Source organism: Lipomyces japonicus (genome assembly GCF_038497905.1).
Source record: "Lipomyces japonicus strain CBS 7319 unplaced genomic scaffold V1514scaffold_10, whole genome shotgun sequence".
In the NCBI taxonomy this organism is placed as follows: Eukaryota; Fungi; Ascomycota; class Lipomycetes; order Lipomycetales; family Lipomycetaceae; genus Lipomyces; species Lipomyces japonicus.
Window position 1 is genome coordinate 147,066 of NW_027117822.1, and position 19,484 is coordinate 166,549.

A 19,484-nucleotide genomic window follows, 5' to 3' on the forward strand; every position below is an offset into this window, starting at 1 on the left:
CGGGGTTCGTCAGGCCCGTCAGGCCCGTCACAGAAATAAGGTTTGAAATTATGTCATTATGCGGGGTATCACGTGCATGGCCTACGAATCCAGAAAAAAAATTGATTCTGAACCGAATTTAGGCATGTTTTGAAGAATCATTTAGTTTTGTTTCATGAAATTAATAATTTTGTTGCACGCAGTTGGCATTTTAATGGACTGAGTGTGCGGCTATCATCGTCGTACCAGCACAACCGTGAGTTTTCCCATCATCAAATGGACGGTTTCATCAAACTCTTCGTTGCCTTGATTTGTTTTGCACGATAACGATGAGACTGGCGCATGGTCTTGTCGTTCTGCTATGGCACCCAATCATTGCATTGCACGTTTTTGGGTCCCGCAACACTTTTGCCAGGACGGCAGACTCATTAGCAGAACTTCTTCAAAACGATAACTCGGCCCTTGAAGGCCCAGTTTTTTCCTTTATGAAACAGTATTCGCCGTGCTTTTTGCATGACTACTCAACTGATTCTAGTATGACCGAGATCTACAACAAGCTGTGCGAGCTATCACCGCCATCGTCGTGTTTTCGAGATTCGCTGGCCGACATCTTGCCATCGTGCCAGATTTTGACCACTGACATGCGCGTCACGCACGCCATTCGGTTGACACTGTGTGAGTTATCTGCAGGCTTGGTTGACGCTCCCACGACTTGCTTGCGAGATTTGACTCAAAAAAATCAACGAGAAAATTGCCTTCATGTTTTGAAATCATCACCTCAATATTGGACTTCATTTAGTGGCAATTTTAGGTCGATTGGTTCGATCTGTTTTGCCGAGCGAAATACTCATGAACAAGAAGAAATCGTATTGCTGTATAGTAACCTTACTCAGGTACAGCATGAAGCTTTAAATATTCTGCGTCATCAAATGGATCATATCAAGATTGAAAACCAAAATTTAATGCATCTTGTTCATAAATGGGAATCGTATTTTGCTGATCTCGATATGCGTCTTGGCATGCTAAGCAATGCTATGGATAACTCATCAAGGGAAATTAAAACCGAAGCTCGAAGGCAACATGAGGTTTTATCCGAGATTCAACGAGAAAATTTCCAATTAGTATCAAGTTTGCACGACATGTTGCCAGAAATTTTTACCACGGTTAAAGATGTCAGTTAAAGTAAAACCGGTTTGAAATTTTTTTTTTTTTTTTTACTAATATTTTGTTAGGAATTTGAACAAATCTTCTATTTTTCAAGCATTCTTAAAAAATCGATGCAAGAATCGGTTCATGACATTGATCGTGCGTGCACGTCACTCGATGAATTCTTTAACAATTCATTATTCAAATATGCATCACTTGAACAAATGTTATCTGGAATCTTAACAAACGTAACTTCAATTATAATCACGTCATCTCAAATGATATCGCAACAATCAGAGTTGACAGAAATGCTTCAAGATTCTCAAAAAATTGCAAACTCATTAATCAATGACCAGTATGGTTTGCAGCAACATGTGAAGCAGAGCGACAATATGGTTTCTCAACATGCGGTCTTGATCTCTAATATGATGAATGATATTGGTGAAAATCTATTAAAAATTGGTGAAATCTCAGACAGCAGCACGCGTTCTGTTCAACAGGCTTCTGAGAGTGTTGATAATTTATTGCGGAAAATGACTGCACTATTTAGCATTTTTAACATTGCAGTTGTTTTCAAACTGATATATATCGTTGTGCTGTTGGTATCTTTATGGCGCGAAAATTATGTTATTGCAATTGTAACCACGGTACTTGCGTTTCTACAACTTGGTTTTGATCAAGTGTTTAGGCAGCTTTATATCATCTGTTTCCTGATCGGAGTGCCGATCATGTGCTTAATTTTTTATCGATTGGCGTTACAATCATTAAAGTATGTTATACAAGTTCAGTATTAATCTATGATTGACTAACGCAAACCAGAAGAGAAAGGAAAGGATTTATTATTCGACAAGGTCATATCTTGCTCGACCAACAACATCATGGTTTACCTAATGCTCCTTCGCATTACAATCATCCTACTTGGACAAAGAACGCCGCATGGAAAAGCAGAAAAATAATCTTACCCATGACATAGCTCAAAATTTTTTTTTTGTTTTGTTTCTTTAAGTTAAATCGCTTCATTCCTTCTCACGTTGCTGCGTAAATCGTATGGGTGAAATATTATTCTATTAAAAAATAAAACTTAAATATCTATGCTTTTTGTACATCTCTATGTTGCTTATAAATTAGTACACTTCCAAAATGTATCTGCTCTTCTCCTTCAATTCCTCAACCTCCTTAGCAGCATCAACCGTGACTTCTCTGGCTTCAGCATCCCGAGTGATAATATCTTCCAATACCGCGGTAATATCAGGCACAGGCCAAGTAGGACTAAAATAAAATTAATAATTGATATTTGAGGCAAAAAAAAAAAATTTATAAAAAAAAATCACGTACCCGCAAAGATAAAGAACACCTTGCTTGTTGATGAATGCCGGAGCCAATTCTCCAATGGATTCACGCATGCGATCTTGAATGTAAATCTTTTGTGGCTGATCACGCGAGAAAGCTGCACCAATATGGGTAATAACACCAGCATCTTTCATGGCTTCCCAGAATTCACCATATCTGATTCACTATTAGCACAATGTTTTCGTTTTAAAAAAAAAAAAAAAAAACTTACAAGTACTCTTCCTTTTGATGGCGAGAACCAAGGAAAAGGTAGATTTCGCCGATTGGCAATCCTTGTTGCTTTTGGTATACTTTCTCTTCCACAAAGGCCTTAAATGGTGCGAGACCAGTTCCGAGACCAGACAAGATGATTGGTTGTTCAGAAGAAGGCGGCAACTTCATAACCGATGGCTTAACTGAAACTACCACTTCCGAACCAATGCTGAGTTCAGAAATATATTTCGAACACTGGCCATACCTCTTGCGTCCACGTTTGTCAACCCAGTCAACAACGACGATGAGCAAATGAACCGCATTAGGATGAACCTTTTGAGAAGATGCGATAGAGTATTCACGTCTCTTGAGTGGATTAACAATCCGGATTAGATCTTCGACGGATGGACGAGCAGAGTCAAACTCCAAAAGCACATCAGCATAAGTCAACGTTTCTTCATCTGAACGACGCTTAAACTCTTCCGATCCGGCACTTGATCCAAGTTTCTGAAGATGAGCTTTTTGCTTTTCATCAGTAGCAAACTCAACCAGTCCTTCATAAAACTTCTTGGGCGTCTTTCCAAAAATATCAAGGTTTTCAAGCAAGACTTGGAAAACGGTGCGGTATTCCGAAATTGCAGGATCGTCACGGGATGGTGTCAACACAACTTGTTCAGGATTGAGACCATACGCGGTAATAAATTCCTCCACGGCCTGCTTGTCGTTCTGACCATGAACTCCCAAGGCTTCACCAATCTCATATTTGAGACCGGTGCCGGTGATGTCAAACTCGATGTGGAAAATATTACGATCGTATTCAAGAGGAGTAAGTCTTTTAAGTTCCTGAACCTTGGCAACAAAATTTTGAACCGGCAAATCAGGACGCAATGAAGTCTCGTATCCATAAGCTTCTTTGAATGCGATGCGCTTGGCAGCTTCTTGCCAACTTTGAACTTCGGGAACTGGTTCCTCAGCGAATTTTTCGTCATTCGCGGTAAAGCTATCGGTAACGGGTAAGCCAGGAAGGTGCTTTTCGTCACCAATCGTAAGATCCCATGTAGTCGGAATCTCAACCTTGACCAAAGCCTCGGCAATCTTGTCCGAAATCTGAGCAATCGTGGACACTGGTGGTTCGGAAATGTAGTTAAGCGAAGCGATCTTGCCCAGGTAATCCTCAACAGATTGATGAGGACGAGCTACAGCCAAAAATGCCAACTGAGCAGCAACTGTGGCAAGAACTGAGTCACCTGCAGTCTGAGTAATGGCAGACAAGTTGATGGTGTGAACAGTGACTTGCTTGTCGACAATCGCCTTCTTGATCTGAACCGGAACCTTGGGTGCTAGTTCTTCAAACGAGGAGGCAGTGTCGATCAATACCGAACCATTGTACTTGAGCGAATCAAGCACGTTGTAGGAAGACAAAATCTTCTCCTCATTCACGACAACAACATTTGCGTTCGTGACCGGGAAAGTGACATCGATCGATCGCTTCGACAAGCGAAGTTCAGATTGAACGATTCCAGAAAGCGTTTGGTTGTCAAAAGTCGTGGTAAATCCAACATTATAGCTTGAATCCAATGAAAGTAATTGAGCCAGCTTGGCAGGCGCTGTAGCAAGCGCACTGTCATCCGAATTCCAAAAAACGTACTGTGAAATCTCTTGACCATGAAGCAAATCAAACGAAGCCACGGTTGAAAAATTGTTGGCAATAATGCTCTCGGGGATCTCAGCAGTAGCTGGCACGCCTTTAATCAATTGCTCATAAATCCAAACAAAGTTCTTGGGTGTGAAAAGTTGCTCGCGGGTGTATTTGAAATCAATGAGCTTTGGTCGAGAACCAGCAGGGAATACCGAAGACATGATGACGGCTGCAAAGACGTCACTGTAAAGCGCTGACTGAACCAATGAGTCTTGAACATCTTGACTTCCGTAAACTTGACCAAATACAAGAATCTGTTTCGTAGTTCGCGGGATGGCGTTCAAGAATTGAGAGTCTACAAACGGAGCGGCAACACGGACAGCAAGGACGCCGACTCGTTCTCCCGCATCAGATAATTTCAAAGCAACCTCGGTAGCAATAGCGGCCTCGGTCGAACCCAAGATAACAAGCACCACCTCAGGCTGATCATGACCCTCATACTCAAACAACCGGTACGACGTACCCAATTCAGCATTCAGCGACGTCAACAATTTGGAAGCCTTGGTAGGAGTATCATTGCGGTGAAAGTTTAAATCTTGCTCGTTCAAAACCTTTTCAAAAATATCCTTCACACGACGAACGCCCAAGACGTCAATAATTCGCTGGTTCTCGCGGTTTAGCTTGAATCCATCGTAAAGATGAACGGATGGCAAAACGGTAGCCAAGAGTGAGGAAAACAGAGTCATGTGTTGAAGCTCATTCACTTTTGAAGAAGTAACAAGTGCCAGATTTGAATCCCGAGCAATGTTCAAGGCGGTGACATAGTCCGGCACAAACGCCTGCGAGACTGGCGAGTAGTCAATCGCAGCAACGTTGAACACAATAGGAGAAGGCAACTTGGACAAGTACGCTAATTCGTTCAAAATTGGAGCAAATGAAGGAAGTGATCCTGAAGAAGCCAAAATTGACCTTGGCGCCTGGTCAGAAGTCCTAGGCAAGGTGGTGGAAAAAATGTAACCCAGTGGTAATGAGCCAGCACCAGCACGAGTCTCGAGGTTGCTCAATAACGGCACTGCGCCAAACGCATTAGTCTGCTGAGCAGATTTCCAAGCAGACACCGCAGCGTCCAACTCAAATGACTCTGGAGAGTAGGTAAAAATAGCGTCGGAAAGAGCATAACTGGTGAGCTCGATCAGGGTCTGAGGTGCACCGTAGCTAGGTCCGTTGAGTGAAGCAATGTCCTCAGAGACAGGAAACGGGAAAACAGCCGAAGACGTGGCAGAATATCCCTCAGGAACGTCATTTAAGCTTGAGAACGCAGTAGTAGCAACCATTGTTACCAACTTTCTAAAATTGAGTCAATGTCTATTGTTCAAAAACGGTTCGTGACGAGAAAAGATGAAATATATAAGTAAAAAAAAAGGAACTGTGGCTGGACGAAAAATTTTGTGGCGACATAAATTGAAAACTCTAAAATGGCGCAATCAAGCCACACCGATTATTGAGCAGAAAATCGCAAATTTAAAATCTCACGTGATACGCGCACTGTAAATAACAGGTTTAGGGTTATAACAAAGAAAATTCATTATCCGGGGTAAGGGTGTTTGTTTTCGTTCGTTTGAATTACGGAAACGGAAATGGAGATAAGCAAACGCGTGCAAAAAACAGGTGTTAACCGTGCTCAATTAAAATATTAGTGGTCGACCGATGAATAATGTTACCAGTTTTAACGTATATAAACATTCATATAGTACGGTTCCGCTTAAAGATTCTGTATCTGTTGGTTCAATACAATGGAGTCATTCGCCATACCGTGACGGCATTATCATCGCATTTGATCCTAACTCAAGCCCGGTTGTGAGAGTCAAAGTACTCTTTCGAACAGAAATCCTAGTTGGTCTCAACTTCACATTACTATTATCAAGAGAATAATTTTCATTAACTTTTTTTTTTTTTTTTTTTTTTTCAAGGAAGACGTGGACGTTGCAATAGTCAATCTACTTCGAACCACGCAGCCACCGCTGATGCTGATATCCAAGTACCCTTCTATTGGTGTTAAATACATTTACCAAACCGGTGATGGTTCCCTAATGGTGCGACGCTTTCAATTACGGTTTTTGCAGGAAGATGCGTATAGTCAATGTCTTGCTGAATTTGCAAGGTATCACATCCCAATCCGAGACGCCGCAGGGACGGTTAACGTTGTGCCCAGCTTGCAGCCGCAAGTTCTTAGCAAAATCATGCCAGATTTTTCCTTGCCGGGTTCACAATCACGATTTCAACTTGTGCCGACGAATGAAAATGAATTTCAAGAAATAGCTGCTAGTCAATTACCAGAGAGTCCAGTTCACGAGCGCCAAGTCGTGTCCGAATCTGGATCGCCGTTGAAACGTTCCTTTGGTATGATGGATAATGACGCAAACCAACAGAAAAAACCACGGCAGCAGCAGTATGAACTTAAGCGAGTACAACAATTAAATACTTTTCAACAATACGAGCCTAATTCTCAGCATACAACGGCTATCCCTAACGTGATACCAAACCAATTACAATTCTCACAGTTTTTACAATACACACAGCAGCCACAAGAAGAAGAACAATCCACATTACCAATCGAAGATATATCCACTAGTCAATTTAGGCAGAATCGAAACATGGCATTGATATCTGAACAAGTTGGATCCACGGAGAAATACCAAAATAATACGCTTAACGTCCTTACCCCGCCTGTATCTCTAGCCAGTCAATCTATATCACGCATACCTGCAGATCTAAATCTTGATAATATAAACGATGCTTCGCTTGAAAATTTGATTATAGATTGCCTGAAAGATCCGTCGTTTATGGAACTAGTGAGTAATGGACACGCCTGGTTATCTTTTAAACTAACATTGGTAAAAGGTGGAAAAAATTGATAACGTTTGGAAACGTGTACTACAGTAAATTATTATATATACACATATTAAAAAAAATGGCTAATACATGTTTGCATTACTCGAAAAAAATAAATCTTTGAATATCAAGACAATCAATTTTTGTTCTATATATATATATATAGAAGCCTGATTGATAATCAATAATTCTTCTATCTATAAAACTCAATCTTCAATAATAATAATAAAAAACCGAACGCCAGTCAAAGTTCGTCGAACACCTTCAAAAAAAAACAGAAAAACAAAAACAACAGATCTTTATCCCAGCAGATTCTATCAATAGAAATGCAATGTGTTTAAGATCTTCCACTGAATAATTCTAATATTTTTTTTCATTTATTTTTCACGACTGCTTAGAACGCTCTTGGACCAGCCTGAGTCTTCTAGCGGCATCGTCAAAAAAACTTCTGCTTCGACCTCCTAATTGTACCGCAGAGTGACTTCTAGAAATTGCCGGTGCAGACGGAGACGAAGCACGAGAAGAAGGACCGGATGATCTGGTAGAACGAATTCCAGACGAAGGCCTGTTTTCCTCATTATCGTCATACGTTGGTAGATCTGTTATTGCGGTACCGTCATCATTAACAGGAGTTTTGAGAGCAGTCGAATAGGAAGGAACTCTAGATAACGAAGTTAAATCATGCTCTAACCTGTCCTCGGTGTCTAATGGCGTCAATGGCGTCGATGGCATTGCTGGAGAATCAAAAGGCGAAGTTCCTCTAGACAAGTGCAAATTGGAAGCTTGGTCAAGTCCAGTAAAGCCCACAATTCCGCCCTCGTTAGTAATAGGAGTCATGGCTCCTAATGGTGAAATGCTTCCAGATGGCCTCGACGGGAAATACGAGTCTTGGCTTGACGGCCCGGTTGCGTTAGCTTGGCTTAAAGCAAGCGCGCTTAATCCTGCCTGCAACTGAGCCCGCTGTGTATCAATCGCTGTAAACCCAAGAGCTTCGGCGTTTTCGCCAGAATTTCTCCTCGACCTGATAAAAGGCGTATTGGCTCCACTATTAATCGGAGTGTTCATACCAGAGGTTGAAATATCTTCCCATAACCTGTCATAAATGTGATCACTATAACAAGGTGGTGCATTGGATTCGTTCTCAACGAGTGGTTGCAAGCGCAGTTCCTCGTCGCCATCGTTCACAGGCACATTTGGGGAAATGAAAAGCGAGATAGGAAGTGATGCTCGAAGCTCAGAGACATGACCATCTGGATTTTTTAAACTAACAGCAAACTTAAGTCTAAAAATATTGTGTAAGTCAAAAAGCCGTTTTTTTTTTATTATAAATAATACTTACTTATGCCTGACTTCGATATAACCAGGGATATCACAGTCTTGAGTGCATTTTGTTAAATTTGGAGGAACTTGAAAAAATTCTTTAATATCCCACACATCCTGCAAGTCAGCCGTGTCGTCAGGGGCTGGGATGGTGATGTGATTAACAGTCCTGACACCCGCATGGCTGGCGCCATTCGGAATGTGAAATGTATAATATTCCTTCAAGGAAATTAAAATTTGACCCAATTTTAAGCCTTTGAGAAGTGGTTGTAGAAGAAGTTGCACCGGAGTAGCGGATCCAATCGGGACTGCTTTTGAAGGGATGCTTATGGAGTAATCAACTTTGCTTGGCCATACATTTTCAATCGACATGGTTTGAGATAATTCTAACGCTTCAGGACCAAGAGTTCTGACCACTCTTATGTGCTTCTTTTTGATTAAGTTGTTTGCAAATCGACCGCGCTCGACGATCGCCTTCATTTTGTAGATGACTGATCCACCATCTAATCCTTCAACCGACTCGATCAATGCTAAATTCAAAATGGGTATAAGAAAACTTTGAAAGCCCTTCAAAAAAAAAAAGTAAATATATCTTACATCCTGGAAGAACAACTTGGAATGGATATTCATAGTTTCCTATCAACCAGTTAATATAAAAATCCGTCATTATTATTTGGTTTTAGTATACGAAGTACCTTGTCCGACAGTGTGACTTGCACTTTTGCTACCTTCCCAATTCAAAAAATTCCAGGTATGGTCGTAAATAATTTTCTCATAACGATTTGTCCGTTGATTCAGGCCGCGAGCTGACTGAACGTTCTCCTGCCAACTGAAGAGTAAAGGCTTAGCAAACATCATGTGCTTACATCAAACAATTAATACTCACTTTAATCTCACTGTTCCATAAAGTCGAAGAGAAATTCGCTTGACTGAAAGAGCTTCGAGAAGACTGAGGATGACAGCGCCTTTAAGTACTACACCAGCTGATTCATCCGGATTTCCGCGGACAATAATCACATCGTGATCTGCAGAATACAGACTGAGATAATGAGTTAGCACTACATAATGATTCAAGATCATCCAATTTAAAATTTATACCGAATATCAAATAATGACAGCGAGCTGCTAGATCTTTGCAAGATATTCATTGTTGCTAATTTGCAGGTGAAGACGACCTATCTGCTAAAAAAAAAAACTTAAAGATGGATGTCGATAGCAAGATCCAAATATGAAAAGTATAAGGTCAAACGAGCAATATATCGAAGGGATATACCAAAGGCAAAGAAGGCGCGATCGTGAAAGTTGTGCGGACGTGGTCGACCGACGTAAGGGGCGAATAAAAGCTATTTTTTGAACTACACTTAAGCGCGTATTTAAAAGCGTAACAGTACCGACGTAAAGAAACTTGGATCACCACTACAGTTGTAATTTACAAATTTTATTTAAACAAAAAAACAATCTTGCTTTCTTTTTTTTATTATTATTATATAAAATTACAGAAAACAAAGCATTTGAAAAGTGACAAACAGGCAGATTATATATCACCGCGCTCGCGAAAAAAACCCGAATTATTCCTTATGTACCAGCTGATCCGCCATGGATATGCACAATATAGAAATTGCATGGGCCCATATGCGTTAGCCTCGCATCGATTCTGTTTGGTTGGTGCGTACTGTCGTCATAGCTTATTAGCAGTTATGTACTGGGCAATACGTATTCAATCGTTGGTGTGCTACTTGTGTACCAATTTGTATTGACCAGAGCTTCATTAACAAAAAATTTCGTTCTACAAACATTGTACGATACGTAATTTACGTTACAAATTTTACGTCGTCATTACTTCATTACTTCGACTTCGGCTGCTAACAATGTATGGCACACGATGGTGTGCTTTGCAAAAAGCCTGCGAATTAATTTAAGTTGGTACTGCATTTGGACACTTCCAATTTTAACCGAATCATAATTTGTTTGTACAGAAGCACCTGGTATATCGTATGGGAAATCTGTAGCGGACGTAAAAGCATTCGCCACAGGTAAATTTTTTTTTCCCATGAACAATTACGCTATATATTAGATAACAATGACCCGGAAAAAAGTAATTCCGAATATATGCCAGCGAACTACTATTAGTGCAACCGCAAACTACAGTACACATCCACCAAAACATTCAAACATCATGAATTATTCCTTCAGTTGAACGAACATGAGGCCGATTCCAAGTTCGAATGTGACCTGTGTGACATGCAATAATAATGCAATCTTCGCGAAATGCTATCCATGACAATGGATCAGGATCAACAACTTTTGATAATACTGGCGGGATTATCGGAATGCTGGCTTTCGTAGCAGTCGGATGATATGCTTCATCTTCATCATACGCGATTGCATTTGAATCCGAATGACCGTGAGTAGATAGTAATGATTGCCTATCATAGGCAGATCTACTATTATGTGATGAAATGCTACTTCGGTGAACTCCGCCACGAGGCCGATGCAGCGACTTTACCGAAAAATCCCATAATAGTAATCGGCAATCTTCACCTACACTGCCGAATCGATAAACTCTATCATCACATCGCCAAGGATCAAATGCAACAGATCGTACGAAAGATTGATGGCCCTGACATCGGGCAACCAACGCTCTTGAAGAAAACGACCATATAGAAACTAAATCATCTTGACCCCCAGTCAAAATATATCGTCCATCAGGTGACCAGCAGACACATAGAAATCCACCGTAATAGCTGCTAAATACATCAAGTAGTCTAAATACCAATTAGCTGTGTGAAAAGAAAAGAAAAAGCTCAGAGGGTAACTCACTTTTCTCTTGCAATATCTATAATTTTTAAATATCCATCTTCAGAAACAATTGCAATATACTGAGAATTGGGAGAAATTGCGAATGCAGTTATTGGCCTATGTGACACCTTCCAATATGCAACAGGGTTATGTCTTTGGCCACGCTGATTACTGGCTATCGACTTGATCACCTTAAATCCATCCCTGAATTCCTTATTACCCAATTCTGCAAAGTTCCCATTGTTTAACTCTTCAGCAAAATTTGAATCTTCGCGTTCTTTATCGTATATTACAATAGACCCATTCATATGTGCTGCAAAAAACAAGTTTTCAGAGCCAGGAATCCATTTAATTTCAGTGACTGCCGAATCATTTATGGTACCCTGCAATAATTAGCACGAAAAAAAAAAAAAAAAAAAAAAAAGTTTAACATTAACATTACATTCTTGTTTAGCCTGTTATACTTAATACTCATAGGTTCAAACCATATAATATCCGACGATGAAAATCCAATCGCAACATCAATATGTTGTGACCCCTTCGTAAATTGATTTACATCGTGCGAAATAGGATGAGATTTTGTAAACAAAATCTTGGCCATTGGCTCATGTTGCAATTTCATGGACGGAGTTGCAAAATCCATCCAATTAAATGATCGGTTAAGGTTGGCAAAATAATAAAGATCTTCTGAACTTCGCTCACTGAGGCGCTTTGCTTGATGCTCGTGCGGGGTAATCCTCGAAACGAACGAAGAATTACTCTTCGCCATATTATTTTTTGGTTTTCGTTTCCTACCATCTTTTGAAGGAGGATTATAACTCGCATTCGATAAGATTGTGCTCAAAGTATTATTACTTGTCTCAGTGGTAAGATCCACGGAGGCCAGTCCTGATGAAGATATTGAAGTTGTCAATGCCAAATTGTTGCTCTTCAAGTCCGACGTAAAAGTTCGTGATAAAGATCCCAGTTCACTTAAATTATCATCGTACTCTCTACTTCTAATCGAGGATGCACCTCCGATAGAAAAATTGTTTGTACCAATTCGAAAAATGGCATCACCTGACGCCGGTTCCTTATAACTAATGTTACAAAGCGAAAGCTTCACGCCTGCCGTAACCGCTATAGGAGCAGTTGAAAGAGGATTAGGATTTAATATCGGAATTTCTGAAGGATGAGGCGGTGGAGTTGCTAAATGTATATCTTCTCGTAGTGTATATTGTCCTAAATAGCCGCCGCGTGAAGCAAAAATTAGCCCTATAAACGCAAGGAATACTAAAAATCATTCTGACAACAAGTCATACCTTCTCCAGTCAAAAATGAGTATTCAGGTCCCTCTAAAAACTTAAGAGTATTATGAGCATCAAGGTTGTTATCCTTCATTTGCGCCAAAGCTGCCGCATAGGCAGGACTGCCCACAGGGAACTTAGGCGGAGGCGGCAGCACAAACATGACTTGGTTATTAACGACAAACCAAATAAAATAACTTGTCTAAAAATACGTATAATCCCAAACCAAAAATTAAATATGCAAAAATTGAAAAGAGTGGAAGAGGCCGGCAATTGGCTGTGCAGTTAATGTCAAAAAAAATGCAGCTGATATGCAAGAAAAAGCGGAGGCATGATGTTCTCACTAAACCAGTTAAGCGGAGTATCGAATTCTGGGGCGGCGAGGGGCCCCGTAATTACTAACAATAGTGATTATTGTTATGTAACTTTTAAGTGGTTGTAAACCATTTTAATTTTCGGGAATCAATGAACCTTGCCTGTTTCAGACGGGTGCCTTAGTTTTGCTGAGCAAAACAATTGACGCTAATCTTAATAGAGTTAGCTTACATGGTAGTTGATTCGACCGAATTGGATCAACCACGTCCAATTGTGACTTCACTCAGAAAGAAACCAATTTAGAAATCAACAATTATTCGAGAATAATAAGACTGACGGCGTGTATATTTTTAAATTGATTGTTATCAATGTCTTCAGACGTTCGACTTGTCTTAGTAGGTGACGAAGGTAAGCTTCAAAATCTCAACCGCATCATTATCCATGTTCCCCGTCTAACAATATAACGTAGGAGTCGGCAAGTCAAGGTAAAATACCTATTCATGAAAGGAATGACTGATTTGATATTAACTAGTATTTTAGTTTAATTACTTCATTTATTAAGGAAACGTTTGTTCCCAACTTGCAATCAGTTCTGCCGCCAATCTCCATCCCGCCTGAATTTCTGTCTGCAGCCAATGGCTTGACCATGACCATAGTTGACACTTCGTCACAAACTCAAGATAGGCAAATAGTTAATCGTGAAATTCGACGCGCGAGTGTGATTTTACTGGTATACTCGGATCACTATACTTCAGAACGCATACCTTTATTTTGGCTGCCACATTTCCGGTCATTGGGTGTTAACGTTCCGGTTGTGATTTGTGCCAATAAGTGTGACCTTGTGGTTGACACCGACTCGACTGAAGTAATTGCGGATGAGCTCATTCCAATTATGGAGGAATTTAAAGTATGTTTTGACGTTGAAACCCGGTTGAACCGCAGAACCACTCACCCTTTGATAGGAAGTTGAATCATGCATCCGATGCAGTGCTAAAGAACATTATAACGTAAATCAAGCATTTTACCTTTGCCAAAAGGCTGTGATTTATCCTATTGCTCCGTTATTTGATTCTAAAGAACAGAATCTGAAGCCACCAGCCTTGTCAGCTTTACAAAGAATATTCTGTATGCATTCTATGGTGTTTTAGTAAGTTTTTTTTTGAGAGGGGTCAGATTCACTAACTTGTGCCATAGTCCTTTGTGATAAGGATCAAGATGGATATTTAAACGATAAAGAAATTAATGATCTTCAAGTTAAGTGTTTTAACAAGACACTTGACACGTTCGACTTGAATGAAATGAAGTCGCTCATCAACAAAGCAGAACCTAATGCGGCAAGCGAGGAAGGAATTTCATCTGCTGGCTTTATTGCTCTTAACAAACTTTTCGCCATCAAAGGTAGGCACGAGACTACTTGGGGCATCTTACGAGCATTTCATTATACCGATAGTTTATCTCTAAATGACAAATTTTTATACCCTCGATTCGACGTGCCTCAATATTCAAGTGTCGAATTATCACCAGTTGGGTATCGATTTTTTGTTGATTTATTTTTAGTTTTTGACAAGGATAATGATGGCGGCTTAAATTCCAGTGAACTAAGTTCGTTATTCGCTCCCACACCAGGTTTGCCCGTATCATGGACCGAATCTCAGTTCCCTTCGACTACGTCATGCAACGAAGAGGGCCATGTGACGTTACAAGGATGGCTTGCGCAATGGAGCATGACTACTTTCCAAGACTACAAGACAACATTAGCATACCTGGCTTGGTTGGGATTTGAAAGCGAAAAAAAGGGAACTACTGATGCATTAAAGGTGACCAAACCTCGGCGACGAAGAACTGGAAGACCCAGAACTGGTAGGGTCGATCGTAACGTGTTTAGCTGTTACGTGTTAGGAAGTGCTGGATCCGGAAAGGTATGATATTTTATTTAGTAAAGAAGTAAATATCTTGTTAACTTGTCTTTTTTTTTTTTTTTTTTTTTTTGTTCCTTCATCAGAGCACTCTTTTGGACCGATTTCTTAATCGACCATTTTATCCTCTGTATATGCCAACAATTAAGCCTCGCATTGCCGTAAACAGTGTTGAAATGCAAGGCGGAAAACAGTGTTATTTAATTGTGAGTGGTTTAATTTTCACAACTTGTGTCTCATACTGAAATTTTTTTCAGCTTGAAGAGCTAGGCGAATTGGAACCAGCAGTATTGGCAAATCCGTCCAAGCTTGACGAATGCGACGTCATATGTTACACTTATGATTCATCAAATCCGGAAAGTTTTCAACACGTTGTTAACCTGCGGGCCAAATTTCCTCAGCTTGATCGCCTGCCCGTCGTGTTCGCTGCCTTAAAAGCCGATCGCGATAAACAACAGCAACGATGCGACGTGCAACCGGACACGTACACTCGTGATCTTAACATTTCAGCACCACTTCATATTAGTGCGGCTTGGACGTCATCGGTTAGTGAATTGTTTGTACAACTGGCAGAAGCTGCACAAGTTCCGAGCACGGCGACTCCCATGCTTGAACCAGAAGAGAAAGAAGGCATTTTCACGCCAGTGTTGATTGCGTCTTCGGCATTAACAATTATTGTTGCATCAGCTGTTTGGATCTGGAGGACTCGTGGTGAACCAACATAGCTCGAAGTAACTATAATCAATCCAAAAAAAAACTTTTTTTTACTCGTTCAGTTAATTCACCGGTTACACCGCATTCAAACCGAACTACGTAAACAAACCAAATGGCTTGTATTTATCAACCTCATATCCATCTTTCATTGTATATGTATCCCATCTATTTTATATATACATCTTTTAAACAAAATAGTCAATAGTACGTAGACTGTAAAAAAACCAACCTGGCCAACTAGACTTTGATACCCAATCATAACGCAAACGCCGGTGATCTAAACCAACAAATCATCAAAAAAGAAAATGCAAAAAACAAGTCATTACGATGCATTTTGATTGAAGTAAACCAAAAAAACATTTTTCATATATCTATCTATAATACCCTCCAACAGTTTGCAGATGGTGATCAGATTCATAATAGTACCCATGGCCGTTAACTAACGTCGGTGAATTTTGTCTCGATGACTGACGCGGGCTAGAATAATGTACCGAATGCTGGGTTACCGATTGTATTGAGGGCGATTGCTGAAGCTGACCATAGTTGTTATATGACAATCTTCTACTAGAATCTGCATGCCCAGCTTCCTGCTGGGCATGATGAGCTCGCCGAACTTCTTCCTCCCTCTGTTGCCGCGAGATCTGTTCAAAATATGTTTCATGAGAAACATAAGCTTTGGAAGATGACCTTGAACGTGCGTTGTTTTGTCCTTCTTTTTCAACATCGTCGTCCAAGCCAGCGTCGTCCAAGCCAGACTCAACAACAAATCCCTGAAAAAGATGTTAATTTTAAAAAAAGGAAACAATGAGTTTAAAAAATCTAATTCAACTTACGTCGTCATTGTTGTTGAAATAAGTTCCATAACCGTCATCATCACTTTCAGAATCATTCCAATACGTATCATTGGAACTTGATAGATCTACCGCATTAGATCCGTATCCAGCTGGTGCAACTCCTTGAACAGGATGTTCCATTCCTTCAAACATATTCTCCCCTTCAGTCTGAGCCTGTTGTTGAGAGTACTGGTTCATTTGCTGCATCTGCTGGAGGTACTGCAGTTGTTGATTTTGCATATAAATTTGTTGTTGAAGATAAAATTGTTCCTGATATTGCTGTTGATATTGTTGCTGCTGCTGCTGCTGCTGTTGATGGTACTGATTATACTGATTTGAATCTTGATTAATCAACTCGAGGTACCAGTACATAAAATTGCTAAGTAAAACTTGCTGAACAAGTGGACGACGAGGATTTGCCAATTTCAAGTGAGAAAGTCTGTAAATTGCACGTTCGACGTGTAAGGGAAAACGAGAGTAATAATATGATAAACCAACCTGTGCCACGACAGAACCCGGTTTAGAAGGAGATGGCGTGCCAGATGAACTTCTTGTTATCTGCAGGTCTGTGGCAACATGTAATGAATTTGATGACGGTGACCAGTTCCGTCGTTTCTGCTTATTTTGTTGATTTTGCTGTTTATTTAGCAAATGAAAGTCCATGCTACGTCGATTTCGAAGCATTTTATTATTATCTTTTTCTTCCGTATTTTTCCCTTCTTTCTTTTTGTTACCAAATAACGTAAAAAGTTTATCTTTCTTTGGTTTACTGTCAAGTTCAGATGCATTGCCCAATATTGGTCGTTCAAGATCAATAGTTTCACGCCTGCTTGATGGTTGTTGCTGTTTCTGTTGCTGTTGTTGTTCTTGTTGTTTTGGCAGATCAACTGGGAGACTGTTGCTTCTTGAACTATAATTAAATTTAAACCCGCCAGGTTTAAGACTGATGGATCGTTGTTTTTCATCTTTCTTTTCATCTTTCTTTTCGTCTTTCTTTTCATCTTTCTTGGCTTTGTCCTTATCCTTGTCTGTGTTGAAAAGCCTGCCTAAGCCAGTTTTTCGCAATCCCCCCGTAGTGATGGCCCGGCCACGCTTTTTCAAAGACTGATTTGGTTCAGGCTCAGTCCGTTGAGAAGGTTTAGCAATGGCAATATTAGACAACAATGCGTCAGTTCGTCCATTTATCACCGCGCCACTTGCTGGTAGTCGAGTTGAATGATCTGAAGTCGCGTTCAATAATGACGAATTAGACTGTTCGTCTAAAGATGAACCGCGGGGACCAGGAGTCTGCCCGACATGAACCGAGCTGGCATCACTTGATCCCACCTGACGTAAATATTGATGTTGTTGTTTCTCAGTAATCATAGCTTTTTGTGAAAGTTGTGCCGTAGATGGTAAGGTAGAAAAACTAGACGAACTAGATGATGAAGTTGATTGCGAAGCAAACGATTCCGATGACGAACCAGGTTCAGAAAGCGAAGAGTGTTTCGTTTCGTCAGATGAAAAATCAAACGAGCTAAGATCGCTGTTGTCAAAGTTCAACTCCAATCTTCCTTCCGATATGACCACATTAGGCACCACGTCTGCCTTTTGATCCTTTATCAAATGAGATGCTGGCTCATCTTGCTCATTAGGATTATAATTATTATTAATAATATGATCCTCCGACAAATTTGTAGATTCTGACTGGTATGCGTAATAACGATCTGATTCGTGCGATGTTCTTTCCTTTTTCCGTGATATAGTCCGAGTCGATCGTTGAAGGCCTCCTCGGCTAGTCAGAGGTTGCAGGCTCGTGTTATCCGATATTACAACGCCGGATGGCAATGTCATCAATCCATTCACATTGCGTGCTTGTTTTGCATACTCTTCGAGATATTCCAAATCCGAAACAGTAACTTCTTTACGCAACGATTGTTCTTGCAATGCAGCGATTCCATCTCCGTATCCTTCGATATCATTATCAGAATTCACATTAATTTCATGTGACAATTTAGATTTCCTTCGAATAATGCTTGATTTTGGCACTCCTAATGTTGTGCTAGTAGGAAACAGTGCATCAGCGCCATCCCCAATGTTAGCACCCAAAGGCTCCATGGTGTTAGCTTCATCACGCTTATGGATCTCTGCAATTCGTTCCTGAACAAAAGTCTTCCACTCCTTGGGTGCTAATTCAGGATGTAAATGAGCTGGAACCCAAAGTAGTGCGGAATTATTCGCTGGAGGTGCCCCTTCCGACGGTCCACCGTCAAACGGGAATCCCTGTGCCTGTGATCGCGCTGAACTTGTTGATCCTGGTGATGTTGGAGATCCTGGTGAATTTGAACCGAGGTTTAAAGTAACAGGAAGATCAGGATCCGAGGTTGCCGACGCGTCAATAGATATCCGTTTAAGGGCTTGAATCGTATGTTTCTCTTGGGCCACCACAGCTGAAGGCGAATCAAAATCAATATTTTCAAGAGGAAAAGGTGACATTAAAGAAGAAGATATAGAGAGCGACGAAGAAGAGGTTGATTTGACCATGACAGGCGTTCGGCGCAGTTCGGACAAATCATCAGTAACACGCGCGTCGCCCTCAATCTCTCTGCTGTCGTCCTCCAAGCTATCGAGAAAATCATTTTGTGAATAACAATCAATTATCGAATCAGTAACATGTCTTCCTTCGTCTTCTTCTGTGTATTCTTCATTCTGCTGACATTGAAAGTAAGTTTTTTGCTCAAAAGCACCCAATGCAAAAGGGGAGACAAACACTCACATTCATGATGAAACGAAAAACAAATAAATCACAAACTAACACCGAATCTTATATGCCAATTAATAAATCAATAAAATGAACCTTCCCCCTGCCGTGCCGTCTGAGAGAAATGGCAAGTGCGTTGAACCTTCCCCGTTCTGACCAAAAAAAACGGTTTATAAACGACTGAACATGCTAACCATGCAAACCGATGACAATAAACAAGAAAAAAATACCAAATCAAAAAATAACTGTAAAATTAGGAGTTGCTGCCGTGACAAACGATATAAGTCTAAGCAAGCGTCATGCGCCTGTGCAGGTGCAGGTGATAGGAATTTCTGGGCTAATTAATATAGTCAATCGGACGCG

The 19,484-nt window shown here is 40.5% G+C and overlaps 7 protein-coding genes across 7 annotated transcripts; 3 read left to right on the forward strand and 4 right to left on the reverse strand.

The window, feature by feature from the left end:
• Positions 1–308: 308 nt before the first annotated feature.
• V1514DRAFT_318865 (Tht1-like nuclear fusion protein-domain-containing protein) lies at positions 309–2,098 on the forward strand (the record flags this gene model as incomplete). The annotated part of the gene is made up of 3 exons (XM_066925905.1): positions 309–1,151; positions 1,212–1,894; positions 1,945–2,098. The coding sequence occupies 3 exons, from the start codon at positions 309–311 to the stop codon at positions 2,096–2,098; spliced, it is 1,680 nt and encodes a 559-aa protein (XP_066784522.1).
• On the reverse strand, positions 2,085–5,775 carry V1514DRAFT_13011 (uncharacterized protein). Its single transcript, XM_066924446.1, has 3 exons — positions 2,687–5,775; positions 2,461–2,631; positions 2,085–2,394 (listed from the first exon to the last, which is right to left on the reverse strand). The coding sequence occupies exons 1-3, from the start codon at positions 5,638–5,640 to the stop codon at positions 2,250–2,252; spliced, it is 3,270 nt and encodes a 1,089-aa protein (XP_066784523.1). The 5' UTR covers positions 5,641–5,775; the 3' UTR covers positions 2,085–2,249.
• A 213-nt stretch (positions 5,776–5,988) lies between these two features.
• Positions 5,989–7,283, forward strand: V1514DRAFT_327768 (uncharacterized protein). Its single transcript, XM_066927039.1, has 2 exons — positions 5,989–6,199; positions 6,277–7,283. Exons 1-2 carry the CDS (start codon positions 6,014–6,016, stop codon positions 7,219–7,221), a joined length of 1,131 nt encoding a protein of 376 aa, XP_066784524.1. The 5' UTR covers positions 5,989–6,013; the 3' UTR covers positions 7,222–7,283.
• V1514DRAFT_291267 (uncharacterized protein) lies at positions 7,240–9,836 on the reverse strand. The gene is made up of 6 exons (XM_066925315.1): positions 9,617–9,836; positions 9,405–9,557; positions 9,214–9,347; positions 9,116–9,154; positions 8,538–9,048; positions 7,240–8,480 (listed from the first exon to the last, which is right to left on the reverse strand). Exons 1-6 carry the CDS (start codon positions 9,664–9,666, stop codon positions 7,583–7,585), a joined length of 1,785 nt encoding a protein of 594 aa, XP_066784525.1. The 5' UTR covers positions 9,667–9,836; the 3' UTR covers positions 7,240–7,582.
• Positions 9,837–10,250: 414 nt separating this feature from the next.
• Positions 10,251–12,928, reverse strand: V1514DRAFT_327775 (WD40-repeat-containing domain protein). The gene is made up of 4 exons (XM_066927041.1): positions 12,619–12,928; positions 11,760–12,538; positions 11,339–11,700; positions 10,251–11,283 (listed from the first exon to the last, which is right to left on the reverse strand). Exons 1-4 carry the CDS (start codon positions 12,764–12,766, stop codon positions 10,686–10,688), a joined length of 1,887 nt encoding a protein of 628 aa, XP_066784526.1. The 5' UTR covers positions 12,767–12,928; the 3' UTR covers positions 10,251–10,685.
• A 268-nt stretch (positions 12,929–13,196) lies between these two features.
• V1514DRAFT_327780 (EF hand associated-domain-containing protein) lies at positions 13,197–15,714 on the forward strand. Its single transcript, XM_066927042.1, has 7 exons — positions 13,197–13,326; positions 13,388–13,403; positions 13,459–13,825; positions 13,881–14,043; positions 14,113–14,837; positions 14,921–15,040; positions 15,092–15,714. The coding sequence occupies exons 1-7, from the start codon at positions 13,287–13,289 to the stop codon at positions 15,557–15,559; spliced, it is 1,899 nt and encodes a 632-aa protein (XP_066784527.1). The 5' UTR covers positions 13,197–13,286; the 3' UTR covers positions 15,560–15,714.
• Positions 15,715–15,739: 25 nt separating this feature from the next.
• Positions 15,740–19,142, reverse strand: V1514DRAFT_355563 (uncharacterized protein; the record flags this gene model as incomplete). Its single annotated transcript, XM_066929635.1, has 3 exons — positions 15,740–16,318; positions 16,382–19,072; positions 19,137–19,142. The coding sequence occupies 3 exons, from the start codon at positions 19,140–19,142 to the stop codon at positions 15,920–15,922; spliced, it is 3,096 nt and encodes a 1,031-aa protein (XP_066784528.1). The 3' UTR covers positions 15,740–15,919.
• Between the last annotated feature and the right edge of the window lie 342 nt (positions 19,143–19,484).

Bases quoted from the DNA above. Each gene is read 5' to 3' on its own strand.
- V1514DRAFT_327780 (XM_066927042.1), top strand. From the start codon at position 13,287: ATGTCTTCAGACGTTCGACTTGTCTTAGTAGGTGACGAAG. The intron at 13,826-13,880 runs GTATGTTTTGAC...ACCCTTTGATAG, and splicing joins CAATTATGGAGGAATTTAAA to GAAGTTGAATCATGCATCCG. The intron at 15,041-15,091 runs GTGAGTGGTTTA...AATTTTTTTCAG, and splicing joins GAAAACAGTGTTATTTAATT to CTTGAAGAGCTAGGCGAATT.
- V1514DRAFT_291267 (XM_066925315.1), bottom strand. From the start codon at position 9,666: ATGAATATCTTGCAAAGATCTAGCAGCTCGCTGTCATTATTTGATATT. The intron at 9,558-9,616 runs GTATAAATTTTA...TCATTATCTCAG, and splicing joins CTGTCATTATTTGATATTCG to TCTGTATTCTGCAGATCACG. The intron at 9,155-9,213 runs GTACTTCGTATA...ACTGGTTGATAG, and splicing joins AAGTCACACTGTCGGACAAG to GAAACTATGAATATCCATTC.
- V1514DRAFT_327768 (XM_066927039.1), top strand. From the start codon at position 6,014: ATGAATAATGTTACCAGTTTTAACGTATATAAACATTCATATAGTACG. The intron at 6,200-6,276 runs GTTGGTCTCAAC...TTTTTTTTCAAG, and splicing joins TCTTTCGAACAGAAATCCTA to GAAGACGTGGACGTTGCAAT.
- V1514DRAFT_13011 (XM_066924446.1), bottom strand. From the start codon at position 5,640: ATGGTTGCTACTACTGCGTTCTCAAGCTTAAATGACGTTCCTGAGGGA. The intron at 2,632-2,686 runs GTAAGTTTTTTT...ATAGTGAATCAG, and splicing joins CATCAAAAGGAAGAGTACTT to ATATGGTGAATTCTGGGAAG. The intron at 2,395-2,460 runs GTACGTGATTTT...ATTTTATTTTAG, and splicing joins GGTGTTCTTTATCTTTGCGG to TCCTACTTGGCCTGTGCCTG.
- V1514DRAFT_327775 (XM_066927041.1), bottom strand. From the start codon at position 12,766: ATGTTTGTGCTGCCGCCTCCGCCTAAGTTCCCTGTGGGCAGTCCTGCC. The intron at 11,701-11,759 runs GTAATGTTAATG...TAATTATTGCAG, and splicing joins ATAACAGGCTAAACAAGAAT to GGTACCATAAATGATTCGGC. The intron at 11,284-11,338 runs GTGAGTTACCCT...ATTGGTATTTAG, and splicing joins ATAGATATTGCAAGAGAAAA to ACTACTTGATGTATTTAGCA.